The sequence below is a fragment of the Thunnus albacares genome, chromosome 12 (genome assembly GCF_914725855.1).
Source record: "Thunnus albacares chromosome 12, fThuAlb1.1, whole genome shotgun sequence".
NCBI lineage: Eukaryota > Metazoa > Chordata > Actinopteri > Scombriformes > Scombridae > Thunnus > Thunnus albacares.
The window spans coordinates 15,294,697-15,314,098 of NC_058117.1; the positions used below are offsets into that span (position 1 = coordinate 15,294,697).

At 39.4% G+C, this 19,402-nt stretch overlaps 1 protein-coding gene across 3 annotated transcripts; it reads right to left on the bottom strand.

The window, feature by feature from the left end:
- Positions 1-709: 709 nt before the first annotated feature.
- LOC122993278 (zinc finger protein 8-like) lies at positions 710-18,919 on the bottom strand. Of its 3 annotated transcripts, XM_044367294.1 has the most exons (10): positions 11,535-12,290; positions 10,719-10,815; positions 10,452-10,563; positions 10,110-10,362; positions 8,612-8,708; positions 8,359-8,461; positions 8,009-8,267; positions 6,389-7,721; positions 3,732-3,820; positions 710-1,000 (listed from the first exon to the last, which is right to left on the bottom strand). In XM_044367294.1, the coding sequence occupies exons 1-9, from the start codon at positions 11,820-11,822 to the stop codon at positions 3,774-3,776; spliced, it is 2,589 nt and encodes an 862-aa protein (XP_044223229.1). In that variant the 5' UTR covers positions 11,823-12,290; the 3' UTR covers positions 710-1,000; positions 3,732-3,773. The 3 variants fall into 3 exon arrangements, with proteins under 3 accessions (XP_044223229.1, XP_044223227.1, XP_044223230.1); XM_044367292.1 differs by lacking the exon at positions 3,732-3,820 and having other exon boundaries at positions 11,535-12,289; XM_044367295.1 differs by lacking the exons at positions 3,732-3,820; positions 8,009-8,267; positions 8,359-8,461; ... (3 more) ...; positions 10,719-10,815; positions 11,535-12,290 and adding exons at positions 14,607-15,406; positions 16,722-16,971; positions 17,071-17,188; positions 17,280-17,376; positions 18,004-18,919 and having other exon boundaries at positions 6,389-6,915.
- Positions 18,920-19,402: the final 483 nt, after the last annotated feature.

The following is a 19,402-nucleotide window of genomic DNA, read 5'->3' on the forward strand; positions in this document are numbered from 1 at the left end:
GCCATCTCTGAAAATGTCAACAACACATCACAACTCATGAACTCTTCCACTTCTGAAGTTGTGAATACCACAAAGAAGGGGGCGTTCATATGGACTCTTCTCGTGAACACAGTAAACATGACCCCATTTGAAGGCAGCCTGAGACGGCCTTCAAAATGGCACACCAGAACAACTTCCGGTTCAGGCGAGGATCAAGGAAATATCAAAAAAGAGACTTGACATGTACCCATGAACTGCTGTCTCTCTCTGTTTATCTATTTTCCCCATATCCACTCAAGTTGCCCTCCAGTGAGGATACATTTAAAGCGAAGAAAAGGGTCCGGAAATAATCAAAGATATAACATTTATATTTTAGCTGTTTTGCTCCCCAGTTCTGTACATTTTGTAGCACTGTGCAAAAACTTTCTTCTCATTAATTGCACTGTAAATCCAATAAAGAACCAGTAAAATTATGAATGAATATACGTTAGCAAGTAGTAGCAAGTTAACACACTTATGAGAATCTGAAACACTTGAAATAATATGACATGGAAAATGTGCTTGATATGAAGGATATCAGCATTTTTCATCTTGGTACAGAGTTGCAACTCAAATCATCTCTTTACTGATGCCTCTTTTTCTTATTCATGTGTAGTCACAGTGCAATAATATTGTGATAACCTCGCTCGTAGGCCATGACAAATACAGGAATTGACACAACGGATGGCGGTAAAATTAAAGGTATTTATTATAATGAACAACTGAAGAAATAACTACAAATAAGGAGTGTGTCAGTCAATAACATCAGTGATGTAGATGTGAATGTGTGACCAGTGGGGTATAAAGTGTTGTGAAGTGAAAAAAAAGTCTGATAAAAAGCAAAAACCTGCAGCTGCTGGCTGAGATGAGTCCAGGTGAGAGAGCACGAACAACGCTAGAAGTTGGTCTTTTATCCTACGGGAGCATCAGGCCCAGGTGCTCTGAATCTGGCTGGCTGCTATGCCCACGTTCCCCCGGATACCTTTATGGACATAATGGAATATAACAGTAACTCATAACCACACCAGCATCAATACATTTAAGGTAGGTTAGGCAGGGGCCATCACAGTATGCACACTACTGAGTGCTAAATGTTTTTTATATTATGTTTCCAAAAATGATACTTTCAGTAATCTCTAATGCGGCATTTTTTTCTCTATCAGTGCATTTTCTAATCTGCCGGTGTCTGAGGACAGGGTTTTCATTCCTGCCAAGAAAAGCAACAGGCAGAAGGATGCTAAATGAATGCAATATGCTGAAGCTCCTGCATGTTGATATTATCTGTCAGGCATCATTAGTTTTACACGGGAAACGTGTCGGCCAAGATCATCGACCGTTCAGCCATACATGTGAATTCTAAACATGCATTTTGTTGCCTTGACTTGGAACATAAAACTGAAAACTGTACTTTTCTGATTAAATCCCACAATTGCAAATGTGAATTGATGTATAATAGATATGAATATGAATAGATTAAAGAAGGCCTGCAATTAGTACCGACAAACACTGTTACTGTTGTTGGCATTTAATCAGTGTTCTACTCTGAAAATACTTTATCGAATGTTTCACAGATATGTTTCCACTACTGCGAAAAAAAGTACTACATCTTCAATATTTTGTTTTTTAAAAATGCTTTTAAATTACAAGTGAGCAGACGGCATGAATGTACTTCGATATTAATCTCTGCTGTGAAAAATACAGCTGAGTATTTGACACACACACTGTAATTCAAAAGATGAAGGCTGTAGAGTGTTGGCATCGCATGTGGGTTTAAATTTCAGGACTGACAACGGTATGGATTTTTGGGCCCCTCTACCATCAAATTTATGCTCATCTTTGACTAAGATCTTACACATATGTCCCAAGTCAGGGAGAAAACACGTTGACATCCTTGACACACTACTACGTCCCTGCTGCTTTTGGATTGATGATGCTGCACTGTGACAGAGGGAGTAAACTAATACTTGCCAGTCAACCAGGCTGGATATCAGGAGACAAGTGATTGCACTGTTGATGGGGGTAATTCTACACAGATAGGTGGTGATACGGAGGGGGGGCTGGAATAAATAACAGAATACAAATGCTGCATGATTGATAAATACTGTATGACAGCACTCTGTCTTCCCTGTGAAAGCCAGCAGAAGGGGAGGCCATGTTAAATCAGTGCGTGACAATGAAAACTACTGCAGGGAAACTTTGCATAGGAAGAGATATGCAGAGGAATATCTTTGCAAAAACCTGCACAAATAGACAGCAGAACCACATTTTTTCATATCTGTCATCAGTTCAGATGAGTAATCTTCCCATGAAAAAGGCAACATTAACTGCAATCAGATATCATTACATGCAATCATTCCTTCCACAACCTGGTTGTAATTTTAAGCATTTTTAGCTTTAAAATTGCCCTTTTTGAATGAAGTAAATATTACACTTTAGTTTGCATATGTTTTGATGGGGTCAAATAGTCCATGGCCAAATAAAGGGACTCCTGGAAACAAATCGTGCAGTGGATATTAAAACACAGACAGCAGAAGGCACAAAAGGAGAACGGTCCAAAGGCAAAGTGCATTTCAATAAACAGCCAAGTAATATTGTCTGGGAATTGGTAAGCCAGAAAATGTCATTTGGCCCAGGTGGATTCCTATCTGTTTAGCTCATGACATTTGGAAGACATTTCAGCTCCCGTGTGGGCGACCCATTCTCTAATCTGATTTTTTAAGCAAATACAAAAAAATAAAAAAAAACTACATAAAAGCAAAAGAGTATTCTAGCTGCTTGTGGATATGCTTTCACAGCTCATGTTAATTCACCACACTTCTATCCTAATGCTCATGTTTATCTGACTTGTACTGTGGAAGAAATGAACAGAAATAAAGGGGATCTACACTGCACAGTATCCTAGTGATTTATGGTGCCAAATAAATATTATTGTCGCAACTGATGGCGCGAGCTCATGCCAAAACAGTGATTTTCTTCATGATGCACTTTTCATCTCAAGACTGCCTCAAAGCATCAATCTAGTCTTCTGTCAACAGGGAGCAGCGCAGATTATTTAACTGACATCTTAAAAAGCCCAGCTTCAAATCATCTCACTCAAGAGATGCTCTCAGAGAAAATAGAGGAGAAAAAGAAAAAGAATATTTATCCTGCCATGACCTAATACAAAACCAGAAATAGCAAAAAGTTTAATAACTGTATGATGATGTCCTTGTGACATTAGTGAATGACAGAGTGTATCCATTTTGCAAGCATCAGCAGTGAGCTCTGACAGGGACATTTTAACTCCTGTATAATTCTGAAAGAGTGCTGCAGGGGTGGATGTTCCATGAATTTTTCTTTGGAAAATGTGTCAGTATTCGTAGCACAAGGTTGACATCTAGTGGTTCTCCTGTGACTAGCAGGACATTTGTGTCACCCTGGTGATGGAGGTCTGGAGTAACAGAAAATGTAACTATTTGCCAAGTCCAACTCTAAAGTGAATTAATCATGAACTGTATTCTCACTTTCAGGGATAAATATTGCTTTTGAAAAGGACATCCCCACTAAATTCAATATTTGGGGAAAGTTCTGGCTGTCATCTGAACTCAATAATACCTGCAGTATTGACAGAGTTCATCAATTATATTTAAAGGACATGGCTGGCAATTTTCTATATTTTTCTTATTACAAATGTCATGTGCAGAGCCAAACCAACAATGAATGTATCTACTTACAAGTATTGTGTTTGTATCCAAAGCCTGATGTATCTCGTTCCTCTATGCCATAGACCTCCACTCCACAGTGGCTTCTGCTGTACGCTGAACTACTCTCCAAAATAATTAAAAAAAACAAAACATCTCAGACCGACCGGGTAAGTAACTGAAACCTGTTCATGTGTTGCTCCTATCTGATTGTATTGACTTTTCAATTTAAAACAACTGAGGAACAACTCTATTTTACTACTCTATTTCTATATATCAGCTAAACGTAGCCTCTGTAATTAACTTCAGACCTGATTGTTGTAAAAAGACTCGAAAGCCAAAGCCAATCTGCCAAAACTCTATTACAAAATTAATTTTTTTTTTTTTTTTTGCTAGACTGATTCTCAAATATCTAAATCATAACAAAATCACAAGACCAAACAGGAGGCTCATTTTTGTATTGTCTTGTTCTTTAAAGCCCTATCAAAAGCAAAGGCAACGTATTAGTAGATTTGCCAGACGATTGAGAGTTATTACTGTTTACAATATACTCTAAATAAACTCCAATCGATTTGATTTACACAAATGGCTAAAAAATAGCCTTAAAGAAGACTCGTCTGCCCCGTGCGCCAGACTGCATCATCTCGTCTCACTGAAATTAATCAATACAACCCCGCAGTACAAAAGTTTGTGGCTCATTAAAAGTCAAAGGAATTCCTGTCATTTTGGTTCTACAAACATAGTTAGGCCATGCTTACATCTGTCAACTATCAGCAGGTCTAATCCACTAGGCAGCCTTAGGCTTACCCAGCAACAGACTGGCTCTTTACCAGAGAGCAAAGCTGTAGAAGTTCCTCCAACGCTGGAAAAACTCAATGGGCCTTGAAGCATGCTTAAGCACTGACTCAGAGAGAGAGAAAGAGGATAAACATGTAAGCAAAAGGGATTATTTTAGGTTTTGATCAAAGTGGGAACTCTGAACCAGATACACATGCAGTACATTTTAAGTTTAGAGTTAGATAGAAGATAAAGTAATTTATTCAATCATTTTCCCACAAACTTTTCCCCCCAAATCTTCAGAACTGTTTTCTGGGCCATTTCATTGCTGCATGTGACTTAAACAGTCAAGAACATCTGGGTGAGAAATGTTAAATTTGCTACATTCTTCACAAGATGTTTAATCTGGGACAGCTCCTCTGGAGGTACCCCAGGACTAACAGGTCCAGTTTTGTCAGTTTGGTGTTTTAAATGGGAATGAGAATAACATAATCTTTCTTTACAACATTGGGTGGGCTGGTCGACAATGTAAAGATGAGAGACTCTCAAAACTGGTATTCGGACAGGTTTATTTAACATTTTTTATGTCATTTAGCTGGTCCATTTTCAATAGATAGATAATACTATAATACCATTATCTAAAAACTGAATTTATTTAATATTATTTCCAATACCTTTTAAAAACCATATTGTAGTTAATTTCTGGATTAATGACCTCTGTTGTGGGGGAAATCAAGTCCAGATGACAAACTGTGATTAAACATTGACATAATTTGCTGCATTAAAATGTTGCGGTTCAATATCACTGTAAAATCTCAGATGACAGTTTGTTCTTGAAAGTTTGAAGAGCATTAGTTCCAAAATCACCCCCATTCATACCTGTAATATTATTATTATTATTATTATATCATAATAAAGGTATGACAATAACATTCAGTTGGACTTTTCTCCACTGTAATGGATCACCTACTGTATCTCAAACTCGTTTTGAGGATCAGCAAGTTTATTTTTGTAGCGTGCTGAAGAAAATGGAAACCAATTGCAACCTGGAAAGTAGCAGAATTAATCTAGAATGGTCAGCAGTAATGTAAACTCTATCAATTTGAAGATAATTGGCAGTGAAGTTTTGGCTTAAGAGGAGAGCCAACTTTTTTTTTTATAAACACTCCAAATTACAATTGAGTTGAATTTGAATTATTAGCGAACAGCTAACATTTTTTAATAGTGACTTGTAAAACAAAATGGGTAAAGATTAATTGCTTCCTGAATACTTCTAGATTTCCCTACACACTCAACCTTTATTAACTCACTTAATTCACATAATTATGCAGCTTATACTGAATAAAAAAAGATAGAAACAGACTTTTGCCACAGTGCCCAGACTTCATTTAAAAGTACGAGGGTATTTTAGCTGACATTATTATTACATTAGAGTACATAATTAGGATGTTCAAAAAAGTAATTCCCAAAGATTTATCTCGGATTAATACACAGCTTTCACACATTTGCTGATTATCCAACCCAAAACGTCTCAGAGGAAATGTGCAATTACTCTACCATATCCTGATATTGATCTTTTTACAATGCACCCAAATACTTAATACTAGTATCCTTGATTTTTCCCAACTGACTGTTCTGTGCTACTGACTGATGCACAATTACTGCATGTCCATCCATTATTAGTATTATCAAAAAATGAGAGAGCATTGGTCTCATTGGTAAAGGCTACTTAGATCCCTTTTTAAGTCCAACAGTTCCTTCTATTAGCTTCACATTGTTTGGCCCTCCAATTTTTATGGCTCCCGTCTTTTACAATTGCTCCTGTTAAATTAATTCTTGAATTCTATATGCTTTGAATTTTCAGACCATTAGACTCTTATTTGATCTGCCCCTACCTTTTCCTAAGCTCTTACCACTGCTCTGGCTGTTGTGCCTCTTTTGCTTTGTTTGTTCTTCTGGGTCAAAATCAGAGTCACTGTCATTTTTTGGTCTTGTTTTTCCTCTCCCAGCATTCTTTCTCACTGTTTTGCTTCTCTCCTCTTCATCTTCTTCTTCTTCTTCTTCTGCTGAGTCAAAGGATGTGTCACTGTTGGTCAGCTCATCCTCACTCTCTTCGTTGCTAGAACGTTTTCTTTTCAACTTCTGTCCCTTTACTTTTCCAGTCTTAGTATTTAAACCCTGGCCTTCCATTTGATTGCCCAGAATTAAGTTGCCTGCTGCATCTCTCTTGGGCCTTCCTATGGGTCTGCCTGTGCTCCTCCTCCTTTTCATTTTTGCTGTAGTAAGTCTCTCATTCTGCACCTCCTCTTCTGTATGCTGCTGCTCCTCCTCTACATTGTCGACCTCCAAATCTGTGCCTTTCTGACTCCCATCCTCTTGAGCATCACTAGTGTCGCTTGCCCTTTCCTTACCCTTCTTCCGTTCACATCCAGAACCGGATGTGTGGTAACGCTGCACATGACTCTTCAAACTCACATTGTGATTGAAGCATTTGTCGCAATGCTGACACTTATAAGGCCTCTCCCCTGTGTGCAGGCGCATGTGGGATTTGAGGTGGCTTGACTGGCTGAAGCTGCGTTGGCACTCTGAACACTTGTACGGTTTCAACCCTGTGTGCACAACAGAGTGTCTCTGGAGATGAGGTCTATCCCTAAATTCAATCCCACAGACTCCACATCTGAACTCCTTTGAGATTCTGTGATCTGCCAGGTGAATGCTGCGTTCTTTACTGGTTGCAAATGTCTCTGAACAGTCTGGACATTTATAAGGCGTTGCGCTATCTTGATGGGTCTCCTCATGTTTGAGTTTGTCCACCCTTGTTCTGAAGGTTACATGGCAGTATTTGCAAGGATGTTCATAGGTTTCATCGTGGATATTGCTATGATGTTTTAGAGAACTCTCACTAACACATCTTTTGCCACAAATATTGCAGGAATATGGCTTTATTTTGTACTCACATGTGTGAGGCTTCAGGATATTAAAAAAACTTCCACACTCTGTGCAGAGTTCATTAATTCTGAGGCCACTACGGGAATCAAAATCTCCCTCCTCTTCAGTTTCCTCATCTGAACCCTTTGCAAGCTCTTCAGCCAGCAAAATATCCTCTGTTGGATTCCACTCCCCGTCTGAACTCACTGCACCTTGATCACCCTCCTCTCCTTCATCTGAGGGATTACTTTCTTCATCACTAAAAGTAACAATCTCAGACGAAACCGCACAGCTGGGGTCGACATCTGTCAGCGTTGTCTGTGAATCATGCAATGACAATATGGATATGACGATATGTACAGAACAGAATATTACAGACAAATTACCAAAAAAGAGGTGCAAGAAGAGGACATTTTATGATTTATAATTCTAAATTAAGCCTTAATTATACATGGGCAGTCAGCCTATGTTCAAAATAAGTAAAATATTTTCCAAGAATATGTTGTGAAATAGTAAATAATAATGGATAGAGTAGGTTCTGATGTTCTCGGCTACAAGCAGAGTGTCTGGATATGGTGTAGTATGTCTGACTATAGTAGCCCTACCTGTTGGGTCTCTGGAGTTACTTCTGTGCCTTCTGTCAGGTGTTGAACTTCAGCTGGTGGGACGCTAGCATTGACCTGGCTCTTCCACTGGTTTCTGTACTCACACTGAAGGCACTGTTGGTTCAAGATGATGAGCATCCCATGGGTGACCTTCTCCATTTGAAGTTTACCGCCACATGATGGACACTTGTGGCGAAACAACTGGATGAGGCAGTTTTCATACACAACAACCTTTCCTTTCATCTGCAGATGTGCTGCCCTAAAAAAAAAACAATCCAATTGAAATGTTGTGAGTTTAAAACACCAACCTGATGTTAAATGTACTGTTGAGTTGAAGAAGTTTAACTCACTTTTCCTGGTTCAAATCAATATTCATAACATTCTGTTGCATCTGACCAACATCAGGTGAATATGACAATGAGACTCCACTTGACCCAGGACTTGCTAGGGAACCTACAAATAAAGTTCAGTATTCAGATGTTAAGAAATTGTTTAACACATCAATACCCACTTATTTGTTATTATAACATAATATGTAACGTTTCTTAGCTGTTACAGTATATTACTAGACTTTATTTTTATCAACACATAATAATTTCTTACCATTTGAATTTACTCTTGATTCTTCAAAACAGGAAGCTGGACTATCATATGTTTTAAGGTCACACTGACAAGCAACTTCTGCAGTTTCGACAGGCTCCTGCACAAAAACACAATAGCAGAAAGCTTGTTGTTTAAAACAATTTACAAATAATACACCAAAAATGTATCTAGTTGATGTTTCCCTCAACAGCACCTGAAAGAGCTAAGTATACACATAATGTAACAAATGCTTACACTAGCCTGTAAATGTGGACAGGGGGATAACACGGTCTCACAGACTGCACCAATGACATGGAAAATGCTCATCATACTGTACGTGCACCTCAACAGCACTATAGGGATAGGTCAATGTGCCATTAGGCAGCTGTCAGTACAACCCACGATTAAGGTGGATTGCACAAGGACACACAAGATGTGGACTAACATTTATAGTCAGTTTGTTAATATTACTTCATAAAGGCTATATATTGCATAAAAGGAAATGAACACTAAAATTCTATTAAGTAAGGGAAGTTTATTTGTAGAGCTCATTGTGATTATTGTGTCAAATAGTATGTTGACATATTGATTTAAGTGAATGTATAAAAGGGTATAGTTACCATAGTTGTGCCTCTTAATGTGTCTCAAACGTGTGCCCCTGATGAGATTAAATTAATTGGATGGATTAAAGAGGAATGGAATCACCTGTAGAGTTAATCTTTTACATACTTGTTTATCTACTATTTCACGGACATCAGGGAGGCCAGCATCTGTGACGGCAGAAGCTCATGGTCATCTTCTTAAAGGGGACATATCAAGCTTTTTTGATTATCTCTTATTTATATACTGTTATAATGTTGGATGTCTCTGCTAAACATAACCAAAGTTCCAAAACATGAAGTGAACATATGTAAAAACTCTCCCTGAAAGTGTTTTGTTTGCATTGTCCACTCCCATATTTCACATCAGATTTCAGCTCAAACATACACGGATGTATTTGAGAAATGGACACTTTGAGTAAAGAACAAGATAAAGAAGCAAAATCCTACTACTACTACTACTGTTTGTTTCCGAGGCCTTAAAGAGACAGGAGCTAAAACTACCTGTTTAAGACAGAGGCTGAAATGAGGGGTTGCATAAAGGGCCAGTATAATAAAAATAAGGAGTTTTTTTTAACTGTAAATCATGCAAATACATTCCAGTAGAGCCCCAGAATAAAAATATAGACATAGAAATATGCATGATACATCCCCTCTAACAATCAACAACAATGTACTGTATGTTATTACAGTGAAAAGCAAAAACGCCTATTAGCATGTACATAATAATTAAATGAACACTCATTAACACTCAATTAACACGCATTACCTTGCTTTAGTGTTTCATTGCTTGATTTTTATCAGTGAAATAAAGAAAAGTGTGTCTGAATATATAGAAGTTTATTTACCCAAAGCGTCTGCTAAGTGACAGATGACAAAATATGGATATGGTGCAGTATATCTGACTATAGAGGTCCTACCTGTTGGATCTCTGGAGTTACATCTATGCTTCCTGTCAGGTGTTGATCAGCTGTTGGAGCACTATTGACCTGGCTCTTCCACTGGTTTCTGTACTCACACTGAAGGCACTGTTGGTTAAAGATGATGAGTATCCCATGGGTGACCTTCTCCATCTGTAACATCCCGCCGCATGATGGACACCTGTTGCGAAACAACTGCATGAGGCAGTTTCCGTTCACAACAACTTTTCCTTCCATCGGTACACATGCAGCCCTAAAATAAAACAATCAAATGAAATATTGTGACTTTTAAACACCTACTTGATGTTAAATGTAAAGTTAAACTGAAGAAGTTTAACTTACTTTTCCTGGTTCAAATTAATATTCATAACATCCTGTTGCATCTGACCAGTATTTGATACATCAGGTGAACATGACAATGAGACAACACTTGACCCGGGACTTGTTAGGGAACCTACAAAATAAAGTTCAATATTCACATGTAAAGAAATTGTTTAACACATCAATACCCACTTATTTGTTATTATAACATAATGTAACATTTCTTACCTATTATATTATGATATTAGGCTTTATTTTTATTGACATACGACATTTAAAGTTTCTTACCATTTGAATTTGCTCTTGAGTTTTGAGAACAGGGATTTGGACCATGCCATGTTGTAAGGTCACACTGAGAAGCAACTTCTGTGGTTTCCACAGGCTCCTGCACAAAAACACAAAAGCAGAAAGCTTGTTGTTTAACACAATCTACAAACAGTACACCACAAATTTATCTGGTTGACGTCACAAATAGTTACATCAGCCTGTAAATGTGGACAGTGGGAAAACAGTCCTGGCTGTCAGTACAAGCATTGTTTCAGTTGTGCTTCACAAGCAAGCACCAGCTGTGTGGACCACATTATGGGAAGTTTTTGAATATTAGAATATGTGGATGTGATTTACTATCGTGTAAAAGGAAATTGACACTGAATTTCTAATAAGTGGGGGAAGTTTATTTGTACTGAGTTTATTGTGATTATTATGATCTCAATGGGATCTTCTTAACAATAAACAACATTACTACATCTCAAAACACAAAAATTGCAAAGTCTTATGTACTTGATTAAATGAACACTCATTTTTTGATTTTATAAACACTTTATTGATGAAATAAAGAAATATTGGTCTTTATTTAATTATTGCTCTGGGACTGAGCTGTTTAATAAAAGACTCATTGCTAAACTGATTGATCTAACTGTTTATTTACCAGCAGCAACTCTATCCAATAAAAACTTTATGCCGCCTGGTTTCTAGGGAGGGGAAACATGGACTCCGACCAATCAGATGGGTTTGTTTATAACAACACACATGTACAAAACATGCAGGCTGTATCACTCGATAGGAGGATACGAGCAGATGTTGTTACAGTACAGGCAGACTCACCACGTGTTGTGGGCTCTCCAGAGGTTCTTCTGGCTCTGACTTGAGGCACAGTGATGGGACAGCTCTGGGCTTCAGCTGGACCCTGCCTGTCGGAGTCAGCTTTTCATAGCAGTCATGTGTAAAGTGCTCGATACAAATGGTTATGTCAGTCCAGCACGATTCTTTAAAACGCTGTCTGTTGGCTTCACCAAGAAACTGAACCCACTCCAGTCTCTCCTCTGGATCTTCTGGTAACTTGAAGCGTTGCGCACTGCGACGCCACGAATCACAGCCGACGACGGAGCACATCCCGGGTTTAAGTTTTGAGCCTCCCGCTCTTAAATTGCTCAGACAGCGATGTTATGCGGTGGACAGAGAACCAGCCGAGTTTCTAACGACGACAACATCAACAAGCTAACAGCTAGCCATATTTACTGGTGGAGATGGTGGTAACGGGGTGGGCGGGGCTCTATGGCCAGGTTCGCGCGGTTTGTTGTCCGGCGTGTTCCGGCGAAGGTTTAATACATACAGCAACACCAAAATTGCAGAGTCGCAGGAAAGCGATTATCAGACAAAAAGGCAACTGGAAGCTGAAGTACTTTTAACCTCAAAGCTCATCAGTTAACATAAAGCCTGCCACAATAAATGTAAACGTATTGTGTACCCTCCATCTGCAGGCTCACTAGTATGAGGTTAAGAATGGAGATGTGTAAGATAAGCAGGTCCAGAAATACACCGGCAGGTGGGGCTGTAGAGCTTGGAAAGTTTATATATATATCTTTTACTTATTATAAACTCTATATAAAGTACTGGCCATTTGAAGATCCCTTCATAATGCACTTCCAAGGTAAGTGGGGGCCAAAATCTACAGGCCTCCTTCTGTGCAAAAATGTATTTAAAATCTTATCTGAAGCTAATAGTTTCAGTTATCTACATTAGTCAAATCAAGTGGATATCTTTCAACATTTTTTTTTTTAGTGCCAAGGTCTCTCTTTTTGTTACTATACTTCCACTACAACTCAACAGGGAAACACTGTCTGAGGAAACAGAAAGAGGGAATGTGATGCTAAAAAGACTGTAAATGTGGCAGATATCCACTTGATGTGACCAACTCAGTCTGCTGAAGCCTCATATAAGCTTCAGGTAAACTTTTAAATGCCTGGGTAGGATCATGCGTTTGGTTGTGTGTGTCTGTATTTGTATCTGTCTGCAGTTGATCTTGCATACTACTGGACCCATCAGCCTAATATTTTTTATGCACATTTATGACTGTATGCTCAAGGACCTCCTGTGGTTGCGGTTATTCACAATTTTTGAACACCATTGACTGCTCTTTTTTATTCTGCCATTGACTGCTGACCCTTCACTCCTCTTAACCGGCTGGTAGGAATTGCAAGTGATGAACCACTGCTTCAGTTTGGAATCTACTTTCCACTAGGGACAACCAATTGTGCCTTGTTGCCACATTAGATCAATTGGTTTCAAATTTTAGTACCTTGAAAGTGGGTTGTGTTGTGAATTCAAATAAATATTGATAAGATTCCTTATGAGCCTATCATAAAGCTTAGACTATCGTCTTTTCAGCAGTCCTCGCCATTTTACCTTATGCGTACCACATACCAAAGTTGTCAAGATATCAAAATTCTACAGAGACATTAGAGCCAGCGTTAAATTATCAACGATCTGCACAGATCAATTCATCAGATCATGTTCTCCCCGGTACGACGACGGACATTGACCAGCTGATCATCTCGGGAGATGAGCTGCTAGTGGCTGAGATGACCAGCTGGTCTCGCTAGCGGCTCCTCACATCTCTGATGACTTCGGAGCAAATTTCCAAACAGGCGGTATCTGGATAAATTGACCACATATTGGGAATCTAAATGGTTACTTTCTCACCTGAAAAAATAATAAAATTTAATAAAGTGACCTAATAATGGTCCTAGATCACAACAGCTTTTAGCCTGGCTCAAAATGTCTGCCATTGCTGCCAGTTGCTCGGGGCAGCGCTACTTCTTCATCCTCTCATGTTAGACTAAGGGCAGACGGGATGCTACAGTGACTCACTATCACCTCTTGAGGTACAAAGTGGTATTATGAGAGAGGATAAGCCATTCTAGATAAGCTATTCTTACATATAGCACCTTTAAATATTTAAAGCAACAAGCACATGTAAAATGTAGCATTTTTCAGTTACCATTAAAGTATTGTATTAGAATAATCAAGAGATCAATTGTGGGGATCAACAAATCACTGTATTGCTCTTTCAGTTGTCATCTCACTACACAAACGCTTGTACATGAAAAGTATCTAAAAAAATCAACATGACATATTAACAGTATATTATATTAACAGTAACATCAAACAGTAAAAAAACAATGAAAGTTAAAAAGGCCTTGGACTAAGTGTACACACATTTAATTTCTCATAATTGTTCAAATATATAATGGAAAACAGTCCAGTTCTGACCCTCAAAATTGTATTTCTCTTTTCTTTTCATAAATACTCAATAACTTCTTTAGCTCAATGTCTTTCTAAGTCTCTTCAACTTCTAGATTCTTTCTTGGTCTTCCTCTACGCTTCCCTGAGGCCCTGCCACTGTTTTGACTGCTGTACCTCTTTTTCTTCATTCCTTCTGGGTCAAAATCAGAATCACTGTCAGAATTTTGTGGTCTTCCTCTTGATCTGCTTGTGCTCGTTGTCACTTTCGCGCTTCTCTCCTCTTGCTCCTCTGATGAGTCAAACTCACTGTCAGTTGGCTCGTTCTCACTTTCTTCATCACTGTAACAAGCTCTCTTTGACTTTTGACCCTTAACTTTGGCAGTCTTAGTGTTTGAACCTTGACTTTCTGTTTGTTCTGCCAGAACCAAGTTGCCTGCAGCATTTCTCTTGGGTCGACCTATGGGTCTGGTTATGTTCCTCTTTTTCTTTATTGGTATCTCTACTTTCGCCCTATGCACTTCCTCTTTATTGTACTCTTCAACAATGTCAAGCCTAGAATCTGTGCCTCTCTTCTCCTTCTCCTGAGCCCCAACAGTGCCGCTTTCTACGTCACGTATCTTACCCTTCTTCCGTTCACATCCAGAACTGGATGTGTGGTAACGCTGCACATGACTCTTCAAGCTCACGTTGTGATTGAAGCGTTTGTCACAATGCTGACACTTAAAAGGCCTCTCCCCTGTGTGTAGGCGCATGTGGGATTTGAGGTGGCTTGGCTGGTTGAAGCCACGTTGGCACACTGAACACTTAAATGGCTTCACTCCACTATGCACAAGTAAGTGTCTCCGGAGAGAACGGGGACGGTCAAATTCAAACCCACAGATGTCACATTTTAACTGCCTGGGGCCTCTGTGATCTTCCAGGTGAATTCTGCGTTCTTTATTGGTAGCAAATGTCTCTGAACAGTCTGGACATTTATACGGTTTTCCTTGAGTCAGATGGATCTGTTCGTGAGTGATTTTGTCCACTTTTGTTTTGAATGTAACATGGCAGTATTTGCACCGATGCTCATAGTTGTCATCGTGGACTCTGCTGTGAGAGTTTAGAGCAGTCTCACTGACACATCTCTTGCCACAAATGTTACAAGAATAGGGTTTAATTTTATGCTCACAAGTGTGAGGCTTCAATTTATTGAAAAATATTCCACACTCTGTGCAGAGCTGACTGTGTTTGGGGACAGGATTATCATCATCTTCGTATTCACTTTCCTCATCAGATTCACTTTGAAGCCCTTTAGCCACTAAAGTCTCCACTGCTGGATTCCATTCTTCATCTGAATCCATGTCACCTTCATCACTGGATTCGGTTTCATCCATTGGATCACTTTGCTCATCGATAACAGCAACAATCTCAGAGACACCAGTGACGCTGCTGTTGTCATCTGTTGGGACTTCCTGTGAAAGAAAATCATGACAAGAATGGGTAGCAGGAACATTTAATATTAAATGATTTGAATATCGCAGCCAAACAAAGAGGTGCAAGCAATGAACACATTATGATTTTTGATACTAATTGACTAATCTACACCAGCACAAAGATGAACTGCAAGTATGTTCACAGTTGCAAAAGATGTTTTCAAGCTACAGTGTGTGACTTTTAAATATAAATGTATGTCCGTTATATTCAAACCCTTGCCAAATGAGTTCACACAATGCCAATTAAGCCTATCACCAGCAGGTAAATTCCTCTGTATTTCACAGTATATGGAGTTTTTAAATCTGGTGTCTGTGGCGACATTCCCGTTCCAGTAAGCCCTCTGCTAACTCGAATAGGGATAAAATAATTTAATTGTACAGCTCTTCTAGACTTCTAGATCGAATGGATTGAGTTCTGATAAAACTAGTCATTTCGCGGGGGTTATGTGACACTCAAAACAATTTATCCACCGTTTTACAACCATAACAGTAGGGACAGAGTAGCCTACGGTGCAACCCACAACGTATGCACATGTTGACAATGTTTTTGTAGTTACTCTGGCTGCCAGAGGGGGGAGACAAAAGTCCCGTGATGCAGGTTTAAAAATTACAGACGAGTGACAAATCGAAAGAAAAACCGGTACAGGTCTGAATGCTTGACCCCTACAGTGAGGGGATCTGGTGGCTCTGTTATACTGTGGGGGGCATTTTGCTGGCATGGTTTGGGTCCACTTGTCCCCTTAGAAGGAAGGGTCACTGCAAATCAATACAGTTGATATAAAGTTGTTCTGAGTCATCACCTTTATCCTATGATGAAACATTTCTATCCTGATGGGAGTGGTCTCTTCCAGGATGACATGAGTATGAAAATGATGTGAATCATATGCTATGGCCTTTGCAGTCACCAGATCTCAACCCAATTGAACGCCTGTGGGAGATTTTGGATTGATGTATTAGACAGTGCTCTACACCACCATCATCAAAACACTAAATGAGGCAATATCTTTTGGAAAAATGGTGTTCATCCCTCCAGTAGAGTTCAGAGACATGTAGAATCAATGCCGAGGTGCATTGAAGCTTTTCTAGTGGCATGTGGTGGCCCAACATCTTACTAAGACACTTTATGTTGGTTTTTGCATTAATTTGTCACCTGTCTATGGATAATTATGACAAAATATTGGACAGTGTAGATTGTGCATGATTTTAGCTTCAAAACTTTCTACACTGCAGAAACATATTAAAACACGATAAGCTCATGAGCTAGAAGGGGTATGTTTGACTATTTAAGTCCTACCTTTTGGGTCTCTGGAGTTACATCTATGCCTCCTGTCAGGTGAGCTGTTGGGACACTAGCATTGACCTGGCTCTTCCACTGGTTTCTGTATTCACATTCAAGGCACTGTTGGTTCACAATGATGAGAATCCCATGGGTGAACTTCTCCAGCTTCACTTTAGACCCACATAAAGGGCACTTGCAGCTAAACAACTTGAGGAGTCGTTTTTCATTCACAACATACTGCCCTTTCTTCTGAAGAAGTGCAGCCCTAATGAAAGAATTTAAATGAAACATTGTGAGATGCAGCTTTAAAAAGCCAACCTGATGGCATTAAAAAAAATCAAATAATTAAAAAAGTTTAACTTACTTTTCCCTGATCACATCAAGGTTCACAATTCTTTGTAGCACCTGACCATAATCACACATGAAAGCATCTGAAGTATCGGAACATGAGTCATCACTCGGCGCTGGGCTTCCTTGGGCAGCTGCAAGTTTAAAGTTCATCATTACATGTAAAGAAAATAGTTGAGTCAATTCCCACTTCATTTTAACACATTCTAATGTAAAGTTTATTACCTGCTGAAGTTGAAGATTCTTCAGAATAGTAAGTTGGACTGTCACATGTTTTAAATTGATCACACAGAGTAGATACTTCTGTCGTGTCCACAGGGTCCTACACAAAGTAAATGCTTGTAGTTAAAGAAAAGGAAAATAAACTATATCTTAAGTGCTATGTGGTTTCCATCAAAACACCTTACAATACCATAATTTGATTTACATATAAAACATGAGAAAGATGAATGTTTGCACTGACTGCTAAATTGTTACAATAGACTAAAATGTGGACAGTGAGAACAACACAAACAGCACTATAGGACTATGCCAATAAAGGCAAATAAGACGCCAGTCAGTACAAACATTTCACCTGGAAAAACACTACTGTTGATTTTCATATGAAAATAAGAGGATATGTATCTCTTTCATAAACTACATGGTGCATACTGCACTCCTGTTATGACTCTTAATGTGTTTCTGATGATATAATTGGGTGATTTGTGGCAAATAATGTAATTATTCATTAACAGCAGTGAAAGCAGCTTTTGTCAATAAAAACAGCGTGCAACACTTTAAGAGAGAATGAACTCCGCCCACTCAGCCAGATTTGTTTACAAAAACAAACCAACCCGACACGAAAAAATGGTCTCAGAAGGTAGTTTGTATGTTGAGGTGATGTGCTGTGAAGGTAGGAGGGAAAAACAAAATACGTCTTGGAGTAGTTGGTAAAAGCACACTCACTCACCTCACATTTAGGGCTCACATGGTCCGGGTCAGGTTCCTCTGGCTCTGACTTGAAACACAGTGATGGAACAGCTCTGGGCTTCAGGTGGACCGTGTCAGTCAGGGTTTCATAGCAGTCATTTGTAAAGTGTTCCCTACAAATAGTGATATCAGTCCAGCACGATTCTTTAAAACGTTGCCCGTTGACTTCGGCAAGAAACTGGACCCACTCCAGTCTCTTCTCTGGATCTTCTGGTAACTTGAAGCGTTGCGCACTGCGACGCCACGAATCACAACCGACGACGGAGCACATCCCGGATTTAGGTTTTGTAACTCCGGCTCTAGAAGTGGTCTGCCGGCGTTATAGTTACAGTTTACGGGGACTGGAAGATAGACCTCGGGGTGGACCGCGTTGCAATGTAAACAACAGTAATAAGTTGAGAGCTAATTTCTGGTACTACAGTGATGAGAGCGGAATGGGCGGGGCTGTTTAGCCGGGTCCGCGCGGTTTGATATCGGGCGTATGCCGGCTCTAGGTTCATTATATGAGATACATTGATTATGAATTATTTAGTTTTAAATCCTCTCGATTCTTCTAATATGAGGCCTTTGAGAAAGCTGCCAAACTAATATTATCTGGGACAATTCATTAAAATTAGCATGGAAACTTCAAACTTTAAAAAAAAAAAAAATGTAATTACACTATGCTGTAAGCATCACATAATTCTATTAACCCCTTGCTTGTGGTTCTTACAGTCTCCAAAAGTAGAATGGGAGGCAGAGCCTTCAGCTATAAGGCTCCTCTCCTGTAGAACCATCTTCCAGATTTGGTCCAGGGAGCAAAGACCCTCTCTATATTTAAAAGTAGGCTTAAAACTTTCCTTTTTGACAAAGCAGTTAGGGCTGGCCAGGCTCACCTTGGACCAGCCCTTAGTTATGCTGCTATAGGCCTAGACTGCCAGGGGACTTTCCATGATGTACTGAGCTCCTGTCTCCTCCTCTCCATCTGTATGCATTCATGTACCAATAACGTATGTTACTAACTTGGCTTCTTCTCCAGAGTTTTTGTGCTTTCTTGTCTCACAGGATGAGGGACTTAGACCCCCTGGTTACAGACAGCGAGGACCATGGCTACAGGGATGCCGTGATGACATGGTCCTATGGGTGTCCTGCCTCAACACCCACTCTTGCTATTATTATCACTGGCCATAGTTCTATTATTATTATTGTTGTTATTGTTATGCTTCTCTGTCTCTCTCTCCTCTCTCCACCCAGCCCATCAAGGTAGATGGCAGCCCACCTAGAGCCCGGTTCTGCTTGAGGTTTCTTCCAGTTAAAGGGGAGTTCTTCCTTGCCGCTGTTGCCAAGTGCTTGCTCATGGGGGAATGTTGGGTCTCTGTAAATCAAAGAGTATGGTCTAG